General features: G+C 42.2%; 2 protein-coding genes across 11 annotated transcripts in view; one reads left to right on the top strand and one right to left on the bottom strand.

Annotated features, from left to right (window-relative positions):
- Nucleotides 1-1,360: 1,360 nt before the first annotated feature.
- Nucleotides 1,361-12,282, top strand: Aktip (AKT interacting protein). Of its 7 annotated transcripts, XM_005388298.2 has the most exons (11): nucleotides 1,361-1,735; nucleotides 2,167-2,307; nucleotides 4,942-5,055; nucleotides 6,401-6,606; nucleotides 9,264-9,328; nucleotides 9,418-9,518; nucleotides 9,996-10,084; nucleotides 10,161-10,259; nucleotides 10,347-10,454; nucleotides 11,259-11,319; nucleotides 11,502-12,282. In XM_005388298.2, the coding sequence occupies exons 3-11, from the start codon at nucleotides 5,014-5,016 to the stop codon at nucleotides 11,607-11,609; spliced, it is 879 nt and encodes a 292-aa protein (XP_005388355.1). In that variant the 5' UTR covers nucleotides 1,361-1,735; nucleotides 2,167-2,307; nucleotides 4,942-5,013; the 3' UTR covers nucleotides 11,610-12,282. The 7 variants fall into 7 exon arrangements, with proteins under 7 accessions (XP_005388355.1, XP_005388357.1, XP_013371674.1 ...); XM_005388300.2 differs by lacking the exon at nucleotides 2,167-2,307; XM_013516220.1 differs by lacking the exons at nucleotides 1,361-1,735; nucleotides 2,167-2,307 and adding an exon at nucleotides 1,750-2,087.
- A 71-nt stretch (nucleotides 12,283-12,353) lies between these two features.
- Nucleotides 12,354-21,688, bottom strand: part of Rbl2 (retinoblastoma-like 2) — a 51,920-nt gene continuing 42,585 nt past the window's right edge. For 3 of the 4 annotated variants that reach the window (XM_005388302.2, XM_005388305.2, XM_013516218.1), the window contains 3 exons: nucleotides 21,136-21,341; nucleotides 20,376-20,540; nucleotides 12,354-13,823 (listed from right to left, as the gene is read on the bottom strand). In XM_005388302.2, coding sequence (XP_005388359.2) covers nucleotides 13,653-13,823; nucleotides 20,376-20,540; nucleotides 21,136-21,341 — 542 coding nt within the window. In that variant the 3' untranslated portion in view covers nucleotides 12,354-13,652. Of the gene's footprint in view, nucleotides 13,824-20,375; nucleotides 20,541-21,135; nucleotides 21,342-21,688 lie in introns of those variants that run through there. The other variant, XM_005388307.2, reaches the window with a different exon arrangement.

Genomic DNA, 21,688 nt, shown 5'->3' with positions numbered 1-21,688 from the left:
CTCTCCATGATGATCCCACTCTCTAGCACGGTGGTGGGGGACCTGCGGCACACATGCCACAGCAAACTGTTTGTAGCATTGAAAGCTCTAAAAGGTTCGCCATCACTGATGGCAGCTCAGCCCATCCATTATGCCTCCTTTTTCCTTTTTTTCCTGGTACTGAAGGTTGAACCCAGGGCCTCTCCTCCCTTTGAGACAAGGTATTGCTCAGTTAAGTTGCCAATGTGCCCAGGGTGGGCTCAATACAATTTGTGATCTTCCTGCCTCAAGCTCCAAGGATGCTGAGATTACAGCCATGCACACCACACCAGCCGATACCTCCATTTATTCTCCTCCCTCCAAATTGAAATTGAACCCAGGGCCAAGTTCAGACCAGTCCACCTCTTAAGTATCTCTGTAATTCATTAAGTTCCCATCTCTGTCAACAAACTAATATAACTGCTTCTTGCCTGAACTCTTGTGCCCTTACAATCTATTCTCCACGCAAAGTGAAGTTTTCAAATGCAAATCCTCCGCCTGAAGTCCAGGGATCCAGGGTAAATCTTGATTAGCCAAGCCCATCAGGAGAGAGTCACATCCCTAGCTTTTGACTGAGTTAGTTGTAAGCAGAGACCCAGTGACACATTTCTGGTCACTGAAATATATAAGCATTTCTTCTGGGGAGCTTCTGGGTAAGGTATTCTTGAACTTCACAAGAGCTACGGGCAACATTTTGTTCTGTAGTCACTGGATATGCGCTACCAACCCAAAAGGGCAATTCCACAGTGCGAAGAAAGCAGCAGGGCTTGAGGCACATCGCCACCCCTGGAGCCTGCCTCCTCGCTGTATAAACCAGCGTGCTTTCTGGAGGGCGCAGCCATGAATACCCGATATTGGTGTGTGTCTGAGAAGTCCAGTGCTGAACAGACAGCCGGGTCTGTGTACCCAAGCTCAGTGGAAAGGTCTGAGCTGGAAAAATATGTGACTCTTTGGTAAAAACTGAAGTTGGGGAAGGGATGAGATTAGGAAAAACTTTGAGAATGGCGAGCCTGCAGCGGAGGTTGGAGGAAGTGAGCCCAAGAGCTGCCAAAGGAAACTGTTTTTCTCTCCTGTGGCCACAGAAAAAGGGCTCTGGCTTGCCTTCCTTTTCTATTAAGACCAATAAAGGGCATTAAGGCATTCCTAAGTGTGTGCAAACTGGAGCCGTTTTTAGCCGAGGGAGGAAGTTGGATTTCAGCACCAGCCCCTGGGATTCACATCAGGAAAGCCTGGCTTCCTGCCATTTAATAAGTAAATCCTTTACCAGAATCTCAGAGGCAACCGAGAGCAGAATAAACTGGTCACCAAATATATCTTCCGAGTGAAACCCAAGTCACCTCCACCGGTGTTCAGGGAAGGTGTGGAAACGGGTGCAGGGTGGCTAGGGGTGTTCAGGATTGTGATGTCAGGGACTGGAGGGACGTCCCATGGGGAGGGACCATTGTAACAAGTCCTGCACGTATTAAAACCAGTGGCACTGTTTACTGTGTTAGGCCGATGAGACAAGGGGAAGGCTGCCAGAATCGTGTGTCTCCCGTGCTAGGCTAGGCTAAGTGGGAGCTTCTGAGCCGTCGAAGTCACAAGTGGTGAAGGTGTATCTCTGATCGCAGCGCAAGCTTGTGCGTGGCCGGAGCAGCCCAGGAGCCCGTCGCCTAGGGAGAGGGTCTCAAACTTCGGCGCGCGGCACAACCACCGGGGGTGACAACAGCAGTTCCTGGTACGCCTCCCGCCCGCCCCCATCGACTTCTACAGACTGGGCCAACACGTTTATTTTTAAAAGCTTCCTGGCCGCTTTCGTGCCCGCGGATGACAATTTAGCTCCGCAGCCCTTAGTCAGCTCCCCCGCCTCGGAGGCGGCCTCGAGCGTTTCTCCGCCTTACGGAAAGCGTCCTTCCGGCCGACGGCGGCCCCAGCCCCTCCGGTGCGGCCATGGGGACCCCGGTGGGCTCAACTCGGCGCCGCGGGGCGGGGAAAGGTGTGGGGCTGGAGACCAGCCTCGCCCGCTGTCACGACAACCTGCTGTCACAGACCCTGAAAGGTGGTGGCCGATGCTTGTCCGCAGAATCTGAGTGAGTCTCCATCGTGACCCATGAGCGCAGTGGCCAACTGTTTCCCGGGGCTTGTTTGTTTCCGCCCGGTTCTCCCTAGGGGCCGACACACTTCCTAGACTGAATGTTCGCCCCGGGCGCAGTTACGTAAGAGGAGGGTTAAGTGCGGGCCCACCCGAGCGAAACCGATTTGATTGGCAGGAAGCCCTGGTATCGCCGGAAGAACGTCTTTGATGGACAGGTGTGAAAGCCACTTGGCGCCGGGAGGTTGGGCGGAAGCGTCTGGATCCAGAGGCGTGGGTAGGGGGTGGAGCCCCACGCTGAGGGCTGGGCAGGGCGGGGCGGGACACGGGCAGGGGCCGGGCTGGCGCTACTGCTAGAGATGCTGTCTGACCGCGACGGCGCTGGGCAGCCGGGAGGTCTGCATTGAAGACACCGGGATAAGGCGCACTGCCCAGTCGGCTTGTAGGTACGCGAGGACTGAGGAGTCCATTGGCCCGGGCTGCCAGTGTCCTCGGGCACGGCGTGTGTGTGCCGTCCCCGGCGCTCTCTACTCCACGGCGACGGCGGCCGGGCTGGGACACGGGGGCGGGGCCGGCACCTGTGCGCGTTTGCAGGCACCTGCTGCGCGGCGGTCTTGGCCCGCAGGCTTTGGTCCGGGGCTGCTGCTGGAGCTGGACCGGGCGGGCTTGAGGGAGGAGGCGGGCACAGCCAGTTCGGCCCTGCGGGGCCCGCCCTGCCAGATCGCTGCACCGGCCTCCGCACAAGCCCTAGCTGAGGGGCGACGTCGCGGAGCTCGAGGGTCTCGGCCCGCTCCGGAGAGGCTCGCGGCTCTGGTCGGCCCCGAGACACCTGCACGGCTGGGCCAGGCCTACCTAGCATCACCTCGAGACAGGTTTGTCCAGATTCCCTGCGTGCTCGAGCCCGGTTTCTGCCCCGGGCGAGGGTGCCGGTCCCAGCCTGCTGCCAGTCACGGCCGTGCCCGGCGAGCCTGTCCGGGGCCGGGGCTGTCGTCTTTTCTCCGGGGCCTGCCCTGTCGCCTCTTGACGTGATATGTTAAGCTAGCACCAGCGGAGGCACTAAGGCACCTAGGAGGAACAGCAGCACCGGCTTCTATTTGGGCTGTGCCATGAGATCTTTCGCACAGGCCCCGGAGGCTGACTTCTCAGCTATCTGATCATGTTTTGTTCTCCGAGCCTATCCAACAGAAATTCTGAAAGTGTTTACAAATTACAAGGATGTCGCCTGCGATTTTCATCTATATCATTCCTATCGGACCGTGTCATATCGTGCGTGTCGCAGTTCAGGCATCTAATGAATGGTGTGCTTGACGTCTGGAAAGTGAGCTTCAATTTGCCCGTTGTTCTTGGTTGTGCTGCTGGGTTAAATCCATCGTGACGCCAGGCAGCAGGAAACAATACCTCTTCTTAAAGATAGGAGGAACGGGGGAAAAAGTTTTATTAAATTCTTAAAAGCAAAAATCATAGAATAATGTAGCAGACTTGAAAGGGACTTTACAGGTAGTTGCTTCACCGCAGAACATGTAAAAGCACCACTGTATCCCCAAGTGTGGGGGGTTCCCCCGTTAAATCAGGTATGCCCTGAAAGACAGTGAAGTAAACCACTGTTGTTGATTTTGGCCCAGTCATACTGGGCCAAACGGGAACGTGCTCCCCCACATTTTTGATGTCTCAGCTATTTTCATGTGTCATTGTCACTTTTAAAGGCAGATTTGCAGAGAGCTGTTGCTAGTTATTGGATGTAAGTCAGCGTGTTTGTGGAAGAACTCGTATCCTTACCTTCTCAATCTATTTTAATTAATGGGTGGCATTATCTTCTGCAAAACGAAACAGCAGTAATAGGCACTGGCTGGGTGTGATGGCCCTGGTATTCATTGGTGATGTCACACACAAATCGGAAAGAAAACAAACGGCTGCTGATGAGGGACATTTGATACATGATTTGATCCTTAAGAATTTAGAAAAATGTTGCTTAGTTTTGACCCTTTTCCCTTTCAGCATCTTGACTGCCCCGCTCTGCTGAAAACACAGCTGAGCTGGAGTGCAGGCACCAAAGCGGAGCTGCTTTTCTTACAGCTGGGTTTGGCTGCTGTTTCCTTTGCGTTTTTATATTTTAGTAAATGACCCACTGCCTTTGTGACCTTTGAAACATGTTTTCTTATCCACGGCGTGAAGCCTTGCGTACATCTGTGTTTGTGAAATGTCTCTTTTTGCACTCTTGTGTTTGTATCAGCTGGCAGTCCTTTAAAAGCCGAGGCCTGCAGAACTGCCATATTTTTAGCAGTTTATTCTCCTTCTCTTCTTTCTGACATAGATATGCTTTCCTTTTTTCTTATTCCTCTGGCAAATAAGTTTTTGCTACAGTGAATCTATTTGTGCTTGAGACAACTCATTTAAGACACTCTTAAATCAGCCACCCTAGAACTTTATCATTGTTCCTTTTCATGACCACAGGAACAATGACAGAACATTTGCATAGAGGAGGACAGTACATTCTGAATCTGGGTTTCCCATTAGTTAAACACCTGGATATTAAGCTAGTAGCAGCTACTGTGGTCTGTATCTTCAGAATTTTGGGCACTAAAGCCGAACTGTGTCACCAGATATTCTGAGTTCTCGCCAGGGACTGGTGCACAGACTCTTGCAGACATCTAAAGGTGCCAAAGAAACTGGAGCCTTAAGAGGAAGTGAGTATAGAAGGAAATTATTTCTGAAGCTGCCTGAAGACACATTCTAGGCTTTTATAGCTATGATATAATATTGTGCTGTATCTTCGGAATATTAGATTTCGTTTCTAGCCATTTCAGAAGTCTTAACTGGTGTTGGTGTGTTTGTGTTTTGTATCTTGTTTTAAGGTAAGGTGAATGCTGAGGACAGAAGAGTCGGATGACAGGGTCTACTGAGTTTCTTTGTTCGGAGGACACGTTATGAACCCTTTCTGGAGCATGTCTACAAGCTCTGTACGCAAAGTAGGTATAACCAGTAAATACGAGAAAACTTGTTTGCTTCTTGATCAGAAAACAGGGTCAGACTGAAGGCTAAAACAGTAGATACCAGCTAGGCATGATAGCACACACCTGTAACTCTAGTTCTCTAGGAGGCTAAGGCAAGAGGATCACAGGTTTGAGCCCAGCTTGGGCAATTGAGTGAGGCCCTGTCTCAACAAATAAAAGGGGCTGGGGATGTTGTTAGGTGTGAAAGCCCTAGGTTTAATCCCCAGAACCGAAACAAACAAAAAACAAAAAATCTATACCAAGCTTACCTATAATCTTAATAAAATTGGCTTCTCTAGTTTAGATTTTCGAGAAATATTTTGTCCATTAAGGTCAGTTTCTGAGGCTGAGACTGCATGGCAAATAGAAAGCATTCTGATTATCACAATTCTAAGATTATCTTTATTTAGATTATATTTACATATAATTCAGTTAGTGATACATTATTGCAGTAGTTTTTGTTAAACTTCAAGATTCAGTCGTTAGAGAAAGCTATAGTCAACTCAGACTTGAGGGGCACTAATTTAATTGTTCTAAGTGAAATTTCCTTAAAAATGCACTTTCATCTTAGGGAAGCTTTAAAACTGTGCACACACTAATAAAAGTAACCCATAATTCTACCTGCCAGAGAAGACAGTGATTACTTTTCTCTATACATTTTTATGTAGCCTATAAGTAGGCTGTACTCAAGCCAAGGAAGTACTGGTAGGTTAGTTTTCTGGCTCATTTTGACTTTTTCTTGGACTAAGGATGACAATTTGTGCTGACGTTACCCAAATATGGAGACATCCTTTAGGGACAAGATCAAAATCAGACCCCAGCAAATGAGAATAGCTTCAGTCCTTGTTTGTATCCCGGCACTGACATCAGGGAATGACTCACTGCAGTCACCCACAGTGTTTTCTTAGAACTGTGCCCAGCGCCTGCCCTTCCACAGCATCTTAGTGCTCATCCTCCCAGAGTACAAAAGGAGTTTTCTTGTTTTCTTCCGTTGTCGAACGGCTTAGTAATGCCTGGCCTCTTCTTGAGGCCATCAGGAGAAGCCATTCCTTTGTTTCATTTAATCCTGTAAATACTGACTGTGTTGTCCTACTAGGATGCGTCTACTGACAGTTTTCTAGTGCTGTACTCTTGCTTCAGCCTCGTCCGCTAGTAAGTTTTTTATGACCTGTCTACTGGAAAGACTTTAAAGTCACCTTGATCATGATGTTAGAATATCCATGTAAAAGCGTAATTCTAACTTTTAGGTCATGGAGCTAATACTGTAATCTTGTGGTTCAAGCCTCATCCTAATATATTCTCACAACTTCATCTTGAATAGCGTTCTGATGGCGAAGAGAAGACATTAGCAGGGGATGTGAAAACCAGCCCTCCACGAACTGCACCAAAAAAACAGCTGCCTTCTATTCCCAAAAATGCTTTACCCATAACTAAGCCTACGTCTCCTGCCCCAGCAGCACAGCCAACAAACGGCACACATGCTTCTTACGGGCCCTTCTACCTGGAATACTCTCTGCTCGCGGAATTGTAAGTTCTTACCGGTCTACTTGATGCAGTTATGAATGATAGTTGAGGAAAATGAAATTTATTCTAATAAACTAGCAAATTAATCTTAAAGCTCAAATCTATCCCATTTTACTCTCTTAGAGAGCAAGAAACTAAGATTTATAAAGAACTTAAGAGTCATCAGGAACTTGGTAACTGCTTTTGTGTGTGTGGTACCGGAAGTTGAACCCAGAGGTACTAAGCTACATCTTCAGCTTTTTTGATTTGTTATTTTGAGACAGGGTCTAAGTTGCCCCCAGCTGGCCTCAAGCTTGCTGTTCTTTCTGCCTCAACCTCCTGAGCAGCTGGGATTACCGGCATGTACTACCATACCTGGCCTTAAGAGGTTTCTGTGGAGGGTGGGCAGTGGCAGTCTTTTCTCTCTTGGGTCAGAGCCATTTGAAATTGTATTCCAATTTGGTGATCACCCTGAAGGAGGCATCCTGACAGACTGGTCCTGGTAGGGACCCAGAAGACTTTAGTAATCAGCAAATGAAGGAACTGGAACGGCTGGCTTAGGGAAGAGTAAACTCAAGAAGTGCTTGTTACAGCCGTCTTCATAGAGTTGAAGGTCTGTTATTAGAAGGGATTTGACGTATTTCGTATGACATCACCCCCTAAAGGCAGGCTTGGCAATTATAAGGAGTTAGAAGATTTGGGCTCCAAATCCACATAGGTAAGAATTTGATTAATCACTTAAGTCTGCCCTTGTCATGAAGTTTTATGTGTGTGCAGAGTGCTGGTGGTGATGACACAGTGCTTGGCATATAAAGGGACTAAACTAGCACGTGGATTCAGATGGCATTTGTTTTGATAATTTGTTAAAAGGATAGAAAATTTGGACAAGTCCCGATTTCCATCATTTTAAAATTCCTCTGAATATGTACTTATTTTAAAAGCACCCTTAGTTCTTTCCTCAGCATACTAACGTGGTAACAGTCGGACGGTCTGAGGCCCCTGGGCTCGGTGTGCTTCTGTAGCCATGGCCCTTTGGGCTTTGTAACGACAGCCTTGTGATTGAGGCTGGACTGTGTGTTGGACAGGCTCCTATTGTGGTGATTAAACCTGCTGTGTATTCAAACACAAAATTGCCTTTTCTGGAACAACTCATTGTGGTAGACACGTCATCAGTCATGCTGCTATTGATGTGCTAAGTTTTAGTGACTTAAAGATGAAATGGGTAATTTAGAAAATGGTTAAAAGTAAATGTGATGGCAATTAGGTAATAAAAACAATGGACTAGGGCCCAGTAAATTACTTCCCAGTACATTTCAAGATTGGCAGGTGAATGTGTTAAGGCCTGAGAATTGTTCTTTTCAAGGTTGCATGATCGCTTGTAAACATAGTTGCAAAGAACAGAGCAGAATGGCTGCTGATGGGTCACCAGGGTCCAGGAAAACCAGTGAAGCCTTCGTGTCAGTCTACTTGTCGGTCCTTATTTTCAGCACTTATTCTTTTCTACTACCTAGCAAGGTCCACAGGGTTCAAGTGTCTGAGCTGGGGTGTTATCTGGGGCCAGGGTACATAGTGTAGAGCTCACGAGGCCGCCTGCCTTTCACATCTGAACGCTGCCCTCTGCCACATGATCTGCTGACTCAAACTAAAAACGACAACTGAGTGATGGTGTTCCTGGAATCTTCTTATAATTACCTAAAATTGTGTTTTAAAAGTTTTCAAACTGGGGCTGGGGATTTAGCGCAGCGGCATAGCACTGGCCTGGCAAGCTTGAGGTCGTGAGTTCGATTCCCGGTACCATTAAAAAAAAACAAAAAAAAAAGTTTTCAAACTTTATTTCAAATTTATTATAATGCACTTTATTTGTTAACATTAGTAGCTTCATTTACTGAAGCTCAGGACATTTTTATTTTATTTATTTTTCATGGTACTGGGGATCAAACCCATGAGTGCTTTGCCACTGAGCTGTTCTCAGCCCCCTTATTTTGAGGGAAAAAAGTTGCCCAGGCAGGACTTGAACTTGAGATCTCCTGCCACTGTGTCCATCTTTTTTTTATTTTTTTTCTTTAGCAAGAGAGGGTCTCATAGAGCAGATTAACCTGTAAACCAGGCTAACCTGGAACTCACTATGTAACCCTGCCTGGCTATGAATTTGGGATCTTCCTATCCTCTTGCCCCACCCTCTCAGTGGTGGGATTAATGTGCCACTGCACATTAGTAAAATAGTAAAAATAGTTTTTGAATGTGTGTATGTGAGATCTACCATCTACAGCCACAAAAGCCATTATTTTACACATTCTCATTTCCTTCAAATTTATGTCTTATACTTACACTAGGTTGCATTGTTCAGAACTACCTGCAGACTACTTTCCAAGATGATGTTTTGAGTATGAGTTCTGTGCATTTTACTGTTTGATTCTTTGTGTATTCTTGTCTGTCTTTCTTAATGTGGGGTCTTGGTTGGCTTGTGCATTTCTCTGTGAGAATTGTTAGGAAGCCAGTAAATAAGAGGCTGATGCTTAGAATCGGGTCAGGTGAGAGACTGATGCCTCTGCTTACTGGTTTGGGCATTGGCTGCCCAGGGAGGGGTGATTCCTTGTCTCAGAAAGTGAATGTGGGATGGTTTGGTCTGTGTGTGTCTCTTACATCAGTACAAGTTAATGACTATACTGTTTTTGTTTTAGTACCTTGGTTGTGAAGCAGAAGTTACCAGGAGTCTATGTGCAGCCGTCTTACCGCTCTGCATTAAGTAAGATAAGGGTTCCATCATAATTAGTGGCATATTCAGCTCCTCTTGCACAAACTGAGGCCTTAATCACCTTTATGTTTTTCCTGCAGTGTGGTTTGGAGTAATATTCATACGGCATGGGCTTTATCAGGATGGCGTGTTCAAGTTTACAGTTTACATCCCTGATAACTATCCAGATGGTGACTGTCCAGTAAGTAGGAGACACTGTCTGATTTCGTTTGTGGTGCTTCCTTCACTGAGGGGAAATTAAAGTGCTTACAGATGTTTTCTTTTCCTGACCTAGTAAGTGTAATAGTTTTGGTTTCCTAAAACACTTGTCTTCCCAATAGTCTTTCCAGGGACTCGTGTTTCATGTTTCGTTGTTTCTGTCATGCCGCCCTCTACCTGTAGCTTCATTCTTTTCTCTGCTCAGGGTGTGCAGGTGAGGCTGGAAGCTCCAGTGCAGCACTTCCTGTGTGAATGGTGATTGGTGTGTTGTAGTAGAGCAGAGTGAAAAATTCAGACTTACAGGAAAATTATAAAAGTAGCTAAGTAGCCATCTTGTGGCAGTTCTGTAACCAGACAACATGAGTGCAGTGTTGTCCTGAAGTTCCTTTTGTGACTGTCTCTAGGGGACTAAATAAGTTCCACTGCTCCTTTTAAAGTACATGTCTTTCTTCAAATATAGCGCTTGGTGTTCGACATTCCCGTCTTCCACCCGCTAGTTGATCCCACTTCGGGTGAACTGGATGTGAAGAGAGCATTTGCAAAATGGAGGTTAGTAAATCAGCACTGCTTCTCGCGACATAGGACGGCAGGAACAGCCTCAGTACTCATGCATGTCTCCTTTCAGGCGGAACCACAATCATATTTGGCAAGTACTAATGTATGCAAGGAGGGTTTTCTACAAGATTGATACAGCAAGCCCCTTAAATCCAGAGGCTGCAGTACTGTATGTAACTTTCACTTTGTTTAGATAAATTTTGAAATATACCATAGTAGATTAAGTTGGTAACTTTGATTTAAACTTTTAACACAGGTATGAAAAAGATGTTCACCTTTTTAAAAGCAAAGTGGTCGACAGTGTTAAGGTGTGCACTTCGCGTTTGTTTGAACAGCCTAAAATAGAAGACCCCTATGCAATTAGGTAAGTGGTGCACTGTGTAGATGAATTGTCATTGGCAGTATGGATTTCCATTTTCCACGCAGCCTTAGAATGAGGATTTTAAATGTGTACAGTCTGTTAGCCTATAGCCTTTGTATCTTGGTATCAGGTATCAGCTCAGTTTCTTATTGCTCTTGAGGAACAGCTTTACAGTGTCTACACACTGTACCAACAGCAGGACATTTAGTGACTTTGGCTTCCTAAGGATCCTTGTAACATGGTCATTCATCCAGATGTGAGGACTTTTCACTTGGCAGCTTTAGCTGCTAACCCCTTAAACTGCCATGTCCTGTTGACATTCAGATGCGTAAGAGGAGAGAAACTGAGTAGTGTGAGACCAGTGGGTCTTATAGCGCTTGATACTTGATCATGGGGAAGAGCATCTGGAGGAGCTGGAGGACTAAGGAATTGGTGATTTAGCTCTGTGATGACATGAGTACTGCCGAGGGCAGCGTGGTATAATTAAGAGTGTGGGACCAGCAGGTGAATTAGTTGGCTTTTGTACTTTTTAGCTTTGGTGGTGCAGAGCAGTTATTTAAATTTACTCTGCCTTGATTTTGTCATCTTTAAATAATAGTATTTCAGGCTTAAATGTATAAGGGATAGTTAAAACGTGAGAAAATAATTTAGATAATGTTTAAAACATACATATTGCCAACTGATTTAAGATCACTCTTAAAATTCTTCCTTGTTTAAGTTTTATTAGAATTGGCTTAATTATTATGTAACAGAGGTTATACAGATTCAGAATGCCACAAACTTTTAAATGTTTTTCTGTCTCTTAAGCTTTTCTCCATGGAATCCTTCTGTACATGACGAAGCCAGAGAGAAGATGCTGACTCAGAAAGTAAGTAGGCAGCCATCTTTGAAATGTTTAACTCATTATCTCTTTTCTACAGTGTCTTCATGGAGCCCACTTGTTATATACAAGTAAGTTTTTGGGAAACACGTCTATACAGTGCTGATCTCTCTTCATCTTTTTTTTTTTTTTTTTTTTTTTTTTTAAATGTCTGTTTGGATTATGCCTAGAAGCCTGAAGAACAGCACAATAAAAGTGTTCATGTTGCTGGCCTGTCATGGGTAAAGCCTGGCTCAGTACAGCCTTTCAGTAAAGAAGAAAAAACAGTAGCAACTTAAGGGATGATGAATCTGGTGCACCATGCACTTTCCTGCTGGACTCTGGCCTAGTCAAAGCTGACTGACGGCGAAGAGCTGCCTGAAGAGTAAACGATGTGAACAGTGACTGGTTACCGTGTTTCCCATGTATGTGTAGGTTCTAACAGCAGGGTTCAGAAACCTCTCTTTAAGTAATGCATTACTTCTGTCGGAAGTGTCTTAGGGTGGTTGTCTAGATCAATACTCCAAATTATTGGGGATCTTGAGGCTTAAGTATTTTTCTGAATATAATGCTAAAGGTAAGTTGCATTCACTTAAACTAATAGAGCAGACCAAAATCAGCACTATTTAATAGTTTTAAATCTGTGGTTTCAGTTGTACGTATGGTAGGATATGACAAGGACAGGTCTATATAGAGAGAGCAGATTCCAGAGCTTAGCACTTTGAAGTGGAAGATTGTTTGAATCCCAGTCTCCAGCCTACTGTCTAACGGATCTACAAACTGCTGTCTCTAGAAACAAGAGTGAGAGGAAACCAGAATGCTTGTTCATAGTGTTTTTTTAAAGCAAATTACTTACTGTATTTTTATGGCAGGAGGGAGGAAAAAGTGTTAAAACGGTTTCTAATGAAGTCAGATATTTAAACGACGAATGACTAATGTGTTTAGTAGAGACAAAATAAACGAATAAATGATTGTTCTTTGTCATCTATGTATGCAGGAAACTAAATACCATTTCTCAATATTACTAAACAAAGACTAATTTATAAATGATTTATTGAAAAATACATTTATTTTCATATAAAATTACAGTAGCGGTATCTCGAGAGGTTTTATAAATATTTTTGCAGAACACTATTCTAATTGATAGTGTAAGTTCCATGTTTCTTTTAGAGCAATATGAAGTTACCTAGTAACTTTGTTTATACTGATTCAATTTACAGTTGAATTTTCTCCCTAGTAAGATTAATTCAATTTTAAAACTGCTGGAACAATAGTGATTAATAAAGGTATGTATAGATAATTCAATAGCTGTTAAATAACATTTTCTAATTTATATAAATGGTACTATGTACTAATAAAGACCTAAATTCTCCCACCTATTTTTTAAACTGCCAGGAACACACCCAAAGATACTTCACATATCTTTTTTATACCTCCTAAGGAGGTCATAATTTTTCATATTAATTCCCTAAATTCAACCTGATTTAACATTCTTTTCTTTGCCAGCTGATTCCTATGTAACAACAACAAAAACTGGAGAGTTTAAAACACAAGCCCAGAGGGTGGCTACCAGGGCAGTAACAGTTTTTAAAAAGTACAAAAGCATTAAAGAAAATATTGGTTGTTTAGCCTAGAAGTTTTGTACTTAGTAAACTTCACATTGTAGAAAGTGCCGTCACAAATATACAGCAAAATCTGGGTTACAAAATCATGCATTTTACAGCCTAAAGTGCCGCCACTTACACGTGTTCATTCAGACATTGCACAACTGAAGGATCAGCACTTTTCACACCACACCACACCTACTGGGGAAGGGAAGAAGTGCACAGGGGAATAGAGGAGAGGCTAGTGACTTGGACCTCCAAATCAGCGCTCTCTCCTTGCTTCTATTTTGTGAAAGCAAAAAACTCATACTCCAAGTGTTTTAGGACAAAATTCCTAAGTTTTGCTTTGCTTTCCATTAACAGCTGGAGCTGGCCATGGACGGGTAGGAATGAATGTGAAATACAGTTCCTCTGCTGGAACATGTCAAGAGACCTCATATTTGAATACATTTTGTTCTCTACAATACTTATAAAAGCTTTGCCAAAGAGTTAAGAAACCAGGGGTTCTGAGCAGTGTTGATGGTAAGCATTACATGGTAGAGGAAAAGGCAGTTGAGGTGAATAAAAATATCCTAAGGATACTGGAAGGAGTAAGTACCCATAAAAAAGTCTCTTCCTGTTTCTAACAGGCTCTAATTAACTGGCTGGATTAAGGAAAGGGGCTCCATAATGTAGCATGCATTAAATGATGCTGCTAATCAGTTTGTGAAAAGACAGTTTCAATACCAGAAACTAACCTCAGTGGGAACCTCGGTCATTAGCTACGTCTTGGAGACGGCGTAATAAGGCAGAATGATTTTCAGGACAAATTCTTTTTGCAGGTGATTCACTTCCATCTTCCAAAATAATCCCTCTCTTTTTAGTTGGAGTTTCTCCTGTCCGTATCATACTGTTAATTTCTCTCAGTCTCTGTGGTGGGGAGAAAATAGATATAAAAACTTTAAAATGCTAATGCACACAGCACAGTATGTATTAAAGAATCTCAAATGAGTTTATCAGTTTACCCAAACACCTTTACAGAGAAACAGTGACACAGTTCTGCATATCTCAGATGGCTGCGAATGATGACTGTCTGGGTAGGGCCAGAGTATTTACCAGCTTAACAAGCTTCAAAGGTGACTTTGATACACACATTTCTACAGTGTATGGGTTCATATACTGGTAGGTATTTTTATAAAAGCTATACCACATCACACTGCCATGCTATAATTAATCATTTAGATAACGTGTCCATCTTCCTTTCTTTAAAACTGCATGATTTTTTAGTATTATGCCCTTTTATTTAGACTAGTGTTACTGGTGTTTTTAGCAGCCCTTCTCAACCAGCATTTCATCCAGAAATATGCCTTAATTTGCTAACACATCCACAGTAGGTAATAAATTGGTACCAGCTAGTTATATGTTATCCCTGGGAGAACTGAGAAAAGTTACTCAGGTTATTTTCCCAGTTCTATGGCTCACACACGGAACCCCAGTAGAGAAAGCCTCTGCCAGAATGCAAGCCACAGAGCTCCTCGGGGCATTGAGCATCACATTTTCTTCAGAGTCCCAAACGTCTTCTTCCATTTTCTTACAGCTTGTTGGTTAAAATTTTGATTTCATGTGCTTCCTCACAAAAAGAATATTTACATATATTTAGTTAGGAAATTTCAGACTTAGGTAGAGAATCAGGTATAATAAATCCATATGTTCATCACTCCACAATTGTGGGAGTCTGACTGACTTATATAACCCATTGACTTCCCATCCCCTAAATTATTTTTAGCATACCCTAGACATTTTATTCCCTTTGTCATTTTTATTCTTTACTTTGAAATAGTAAACAACTCTTGGGTTTTAAGTAAATTGCCAGTGTTTGTTTTTGTCAGTATCTGGACCTTCACTCATCTTAACTGTGTAAGAAAGCTGCTCATGCCAGGCATGGTGGCACACGGCTATAATCCCAGCACTCGGGAGGCTGAGGCAGGAGGGTCTTTGCAAGTTCCAGACCAGCGTGAGCTCAAGGCCAGCCTGAACTGCATAGCGAGACCCTGTCTCAAAAAGACAAAAAAAAAAAGTTTTCACTGGGGATGTAGCTCAGTGGTAGAGCCCTGGTGTAGCATGCATGAGGTCTTGGATCTAATCCCCAACACCATAAAAACAAAACTTCTTTGACTCATTCTTTTCTACTTTGCCTTGCTAAAAGTTGGGTCTGCATTTGCTGTCTCTCTAGTCTCTCAACCTGAACATTCCTTGTATTATTCACTATGAATACATTAATTGTATAAATGTTAACTGTATATAACACATTATATAACATGTTAATATTCAGTCTATAATTAGATACCTTTAATATACATCAATATTTAATACATAAGCACATTGGGGTGTTTATTATGTGTATACAGATATACAATATTTTGCAATATTTAAATAGTATAGATATAACAGCTTAAACAGTCATAAATTCCTATTCCAAAAAAAAAAAGTCATATAGCACATGCCTGGACTCTAGCCACAATCCCTAAAGACACATACTAATATTATTCTTCTACTGAACAAAGGTTGATTTGTATGTATTCTTCTGCTAATACTATTTTGATTGGATTGAAAACAAAAGTGGGAGTAGCCAGGCCTATCTTTAATCCTAGCTACTCAGGAGGCTGAGGCAGGAGGAACGTGAGTTCAAAGCAAGCCTGGACAACGTCTGGCTAAGTGTGAGGGTCCTGGGTTCAATACTTAGTGCTGAAGCAAGAAAGATATATTTATGTTCTGTTTGGAATATCTGTATAGTCAAAGCTGTCTGTCTGCTCATATCAGCCTATATGGGTCTGTCAAAGTTATAGTTTACAGTACATCTCTATCATAGGCTTATCCCCACTGATATATTATTCCCACCCAATATTCAGTGCCACAATCAATACTACTGTAATTGATTTTTGAACAAGTATACCAATCCACTGAAATTGATCTTACAGCAACAGTAACACTGAGTCATCTTAATTAACCTGTGTGACACGTGATGATTCTTTTGTCCTGGTAGTGTGAATATTTATTATAGGTTGGGTATAGTCTCAGTCTATTTCTCACTTTGTAAGAATCTCCCTTGGTCACAGCTAGCACTTATTAAATCATGACAAATCCTACTAAGAGTCTCATAATTGCTGATCATTTACTGGAGAAACTCACAATTCCATGGCAGAAATTCTTTTGAAATTTTCCCAAGTGGTGATACTGTGAAGGCAGGATCTGGATGCTAGCAATTTATACACAAAGTATTTTCCCCCATTGTCTTTGTTGGTTCCACTAACCTTTTGGAGATCTTTATGATTTTTCTGTGTACACCATCCAGTCTGTACGCCTTCCTTAGCTTGCCTTACTGCACATAGTAGGAACTTGTTATAGCATTGAAAGGAAGTAAGTGGACATCCTCCCTTTATTCTTGATTTTAGGGGGAAGGCATTCACTTTCACATTAGGGTTACAGTATTTGGCAAATGTTTATTAGCAAATTCCTTAGAGAGTTTGTATATGCATAAGTACTGGATCTTTTTTTTGCGGGGGGGACCCTCTCTCTTTTTGAGACAGGGTCTCGCTGTGCAGTTCAGGCTGGCCTTGAGCTCACTTTGTAGCCCAGGCTGGCCTCAAACTCAATGATTCTCCTGCCTAGCCTCCGGAGTGCTGGGATTATAGGTGTGCGCCACCACGCCCAGCTGACTACTGGATTTTGTCAGAGTTTTTCCTTCAACAATAAAGATGATTTATCATCTTTCACTTTTTTGAAGAGTTTGTTATAGAACTGCCGTTATTTCTTCCTTAATCACTTGGCAGAATTCACCAGTAAAGCAAATTGGACTTCCAGTTCTGACAGGTAATTTTTAAATTATTTAATTTCTTTCAGATAGGGAGCAATTGGGGTTACTTCTTCTCCAGTAAGTTTTATGACTTTAGGTCTTTCAGGGAATTTGTCCCTTTCATCTGTGCTGTCACGTATTTATTGGCATAAAGTTGTTCCTTAACTCTCATCATACTTGTAGTGTATATTGGTAATGTATTATTTCTTTCATTTTCCTGTAAGTCTAGGAAGAGATGTATCATTTTTTCCATATTTTCTCCAAAAAACTAGCTTTTGATTGCCTTTGGTTTTCTTCCTCTAATTTGAGGCTTTTCTTCTTTCTCATATAGATACAGAGGGCCATAAATTTCCCTTTTAACACTATTTTCATGGCATCCCACAAGTTTTTTGGGTTTTCCTTTTTACTTACTTCAAAATACATTAATTTCTCTAGTACTTTGGTTTTCACCCACAAAAATCTGTGAATTAGTTTCCAAAAATTAGACTTCCCAGTTATTATTTCTGTTAGTGATTTCTGATTTAATGCCCCTGTAGCCAGAAAAAATGCATTATTTGAATTCTTTAAAATATCTTGAGAGGCAAGAGACGTAGTTCAGTGGTACAGTTCTTGTCTAATATGTGTGAGCACAACCAAAAATTAAAAAAATTGAGACTTGTCTTATGGTCCAGAATGTGGTGTTTGTAAATATTCCAGGTGTAGTTGATGCTGCTGATGTGTTCTATAAATGTTAGTCAATCTGCTTGATAATATTCACTTGTTTTGTATCCTTATTGATTTTCTCCACGTACTTCTACCAATTATGTTAAATCTTTTGACTATGAACGTTTCTCTGTTTAGAATTATATATCCTGCCATTAGGAAATCGATCTCTCATTGATAATATTCTTTGCTCTGAAATCTTTTACTATTAATATTGCTACTCCAGCTTTTGATTACAGTTAGCTTGCTCTAACTTTTTCCATCCTTTACCTTGTGTGTGTGGTGCGGGGGTGGGGGGCGGCGGCTGGGTACTGAACCTATGACTCTTTGCACTGAGCTATTTCCCAGCCCTCTTTCTTTTTTATTTTGAGATGAGGTCTCACTAAGTTGCCTAGACTGGACTCACACTCACAGTGCTCCTGTTTCCACCTCTCAGAGTGCTAGGATTACAGGCATGCGCCATCATACCTGGCCCATCCTTTAACTTTTTAAAAAAGTGTTGACATTTCATCACAAACCATAGAATTCACTCATTTAAAATATACAACTACATGGCTTCTGGCGTTTCCAGAGTTAGGCAACCATCACCACATTCAATTTTAGGACTCCTGTTACACCTGAAAGCAACTACTTCTCCATTAGCAAAAACCATATTCTCCCCTAGGCAACCTCTTTACAGTTGCCCCATTCTGGACATTTCACATAAATGGGATCATATGAGATGCAGTCTTTTGTGATTGGCTTCTTTCATTCACCACATTTTCAAGGTCCATCCACACTTTCATTCCTTTTTATTGTCACCCAGTATTCCACTGTGTGGCTATACATTTTATTTATTCATCAGTTAATGGACATTTGGGTTGTCATCCTTTAAATTATTTGTGTCTTTACAACTATTTGGGAGCAGCATATAGTTTGACTTTGATTTTTTTATCCAAGCTGACACTTCTGTCTTTACATTGTTATATTTAGACCACTTATATTTCACTGCTGTTAGTTTACTATTCTCCCACCTTTCTTTTTTTGAGATAATCTTAGAGTGTAGTTCGGGGTGGCTTTGTAGACCTGGCTGGCCTCTAACTCACCATCATCCTGTCCTCAGCCTCCCAAACGCTGGGATTAGAGATGTGCACTACTATACTTGGCCCTCACTTTCTTCTGAGTTGAGTGTTAGGACTCCAGTTCATGTCTTCTGTCTAATGTTTGTGTGCCTTTATATTCAGATTCTTTTCTTGCTCTGTGGTCAAACAGCAATATATATTACCTTCTAGTGTTATTTTTTCCATTCAACTCTTTAATAAATTTGCAGTTTATGTAGTTACATGTTCAGACTTTAATTCTATAGGAAATGTTAGCACTTCCTCCCACTTCAATTGCTTTTGGGGACTATTCTTGCCAATTTTTTTTAGGTTTCATAACTAATCCCACTGGGAATATCATTGGAATTAAACCAAATTTATGTAATGATTGGAAAAAATTGTGCCGTTTAAATACTTAGCCTTCCTGTTCAGAAAGATTGGTATAGCTTCATTTATTCTAGTCTTTAAAAATCTCTAGTTCAGCACTAGAGCACTTGCCTTACCATGTTCAAGGCCACAATCCCTAGCACCTCTACCCACAACCTGCCAAAAACCCCTCTAATTCAGGTTACATTACTTTACTATAAGCTCTTCATGTCTTCTGAGACATGTAGTAACTACTATAGGAAAAGTTTCTCCTTATGTTTTTCAACAGATTTTTACTGTTCATTTTACTTACTTTCCTCAGCTTTTTAGTCAAGAGATTCTAAGGCTACAGAAGAGTTCAAAGGATAGTACATTTGTTGTTCTCACATATCTTTTTTTTGGCTGAACCACTTGGAATTAAATTGTTGACACCGGGACATTTCATCTCTGAATACTTTCAGTACAGTCTCACACATAATCCAGTAGCATCAACGCTAAAGAAATTTAAAATTTTCCAGATTATCCCTATGATGTCCTGTGAAGCTGGGCTTTCCTATGCAAGATTCCAGTCAAAGATCATGCTTTGGGCTGGGGCTGTGGCTCAGTGGTAGAGCCCTTGCCCTGGTTTCAATTTCCAGCACCACAAAAAAAAAAACCCAAACCCCAAAAAACAAAAGATCATGTCTCTTTATATTCTCCCACGTGGTACCTCCTCCCTCCTCTACTGCTTCTAAGTGACTCCCAGTGATCTAGCCTTCACTGTCACAAGGAGGTTTTCTTATCTGCCACTTCTTGAATGTACTCCCACTTCTCAGCTTTAAAAACAAAATGTTCTGAGGATTCAACCCAGAGTCTTTGTACTTAGCTGTATCTTTAGCCCTTTTTATTTTGAGACCGGGCCTAAGTTGCCTAGGGTAGCCTTGAATTTAGCAGTCCTCCCGAGTAACCAAGATGACAGGTGTATACCACCCACTCAGCTTAGCAAATTTCTAAGTTTCCAGCTTTCCACTTTAAACCTGATTCAAGCTTCCCACCCTTCTCAGGGTGAGACAGATGCTACTACATAAACCTATGCTCCTATGACTATCATCCTGCAATCTCCATTTCTCCACTTAGATAAGAGTCCACTGGACAGACACACTGCCTGTCCCAGAAAAAGCAAGTTAGTGATCTGTTTAAGGATATTTTCTGTTCCTTTGGTAAAGTTGAATTTTACAAATAAAAACACTGATTTACAGCAGAATGCTCAAAATGCACACATAGAAAGTGAGAGAATAAAAGTAAATCAAATTCCTTGCCCTATTTCTAACTCTTAACTTCTCAAAAATCACACCCGTCAGCCCTGCTTTTTGCTTCACTGGGGCTTACTGACCTCTGTTCTACAGCAGTTCCCTCCACTGTGGTGTGTGCCTAGGCTTAACCTATTCTACCATCCTAAAGCATTCTGGGAGTAGTAAAGGCCAAAATTTATGTTAGTCTCACCTTTGATGGACTGTTGCTGAAGTAGTAAAAGATCTTTTCTCGAGGAGAAAGCGTCGTTTCATTCTTGTGTGGGGAAATGTAGACGGGATGGTTGTGAGACAGCTGTACTCGGCGAGGGGAGCCTGCTCTCACAAACGGGTATGGCGAGAGCGGAGGAGCGTCCATCTGTTACAAACAAGATCAGGCATTCTAAGAAAAAATTTCTAAAAAGGTGTTTTTATTGGAAAAATTAGTATTTTTACTGAGTTAGGACATATAAACTGGTAGTTTTATGAAAAGTAAACAGTGATACATTAGCAACAATGATCAAACCTAAAAAAATCATACTAAGAGCAAACATTAAGTGCTTAGTATATGTCAGTCACTGTTTTAAGCATTTTCTAATATATTTCTAATTCACTCCTGACTACAATCCTATAAGCTAAAAAACCACCTCATTCCCATTTTATACATGAGAAATCAAGCAGAGAAAGGTAAACAGTTTGCAGTGTCACCACCAGTCTTAAATACTAAACGATGGGAACTAATGTCGCTGTCTCTGGTACTGCATACAGGGAATCCAAGTATAACTCTACTCTTGATGCTTGGCAACAATAGAAATTAGGTTATTAGGAAAATTGTTTCTGTTAAAAACTTCCTTAGTTTTACTTAATAAAAGAACTAATTGTAAGTCTGGTTTATATAGAAAACATGACAAATATAATTGACTCCTCATCCCTCAGGAATGAAAAGAGAATGAAATAATCCCTGTCAAACTTACTACATTCGCCTGTGAGTACTTGAGGGCAAATGTTTTGATCTGTTTTATGTAGATGTTGTTGTAGAACTGAATGAGGTCTCCTCTCTCCTCCTCCTCCATGTCACTGTTGGCCCCTGTGAGACGAGTAGGTGTAGGAGGGGCACTGCTGGGCTGTGGAACTGGCAAGGTGCTGCTGGACCTCATGACGGGACTGGAGTCTCTACTGGCTGCAGCCGGAAGAACAAAGGGTGTTAAGTCACAAAAATTGCCAGTACAATTTTAGAAGAGAAAATTCAGTAGGAAAAAGCTATTTGCTCTTCTTACTAACGGCAGTAAGTGGGCCCTCTCTTCATACAAAGTAGTCACAGGTCAGACAGACTACCAATCACTTTACTCCTATGCTACAATCCAAGCAAGAGTTTCCTGAACAATTTCCATCCATAAGTTATACCACATTTTCTGGGGCCTGAGCCCAGTATCTGTGCAGCAATGAAGGATCGCTTTTCCACAGCGTGTCTCCAGTTGACGTGCCAGCTCTTTCTGGAAGCCAACAGATTCCTGCCTCAAACTTTCT

The sequence above is a fragment of the Chinchilla lanigera genome, unplaced genomic scaffold (assembly GCF_000276665.1).
Source record: "Chinchilla lanigera isolate Chin_1 unplaced genomic scaffold, ChiLan1.0 scaffold00032, whole genome shotgun sequence".
NCBI classification, from domain to species: domain Eukaryota; kingdom Metazoa; phylum Chordata; class Mammalia; order Rodentia; family Chinchillidae; genus Chinchilla; species Chinchilla lanigera.
This window is presented reverse-complemented; position numbering and strand designations above follow the sequence as displayed.

Bases quoted from the DNA above. Each gene is read 5' to 3' on its own strand.
- Aktip (XM_005388300.2), top strand. From the start codon at position 5,014: ATGAACCCTTTCTGGAGCATGTCTACAAGCTCTGTACGCAAA. The intron at 6,607-9,263 runs GTAAGTTCTTAC...TTTTTGTTTTAG, and splicing joins TACTCTCTGCTCGCGGAATT to TACCTTGGTTGTGAAGCAGA. The intron at 11,320-11,501 runs GTAAGTAGGCAG...GATTATGCCTAG, and splicing joins AGAAGATGCTGACTCAGAAA to AAGCCTGAAGAACAGCACAA.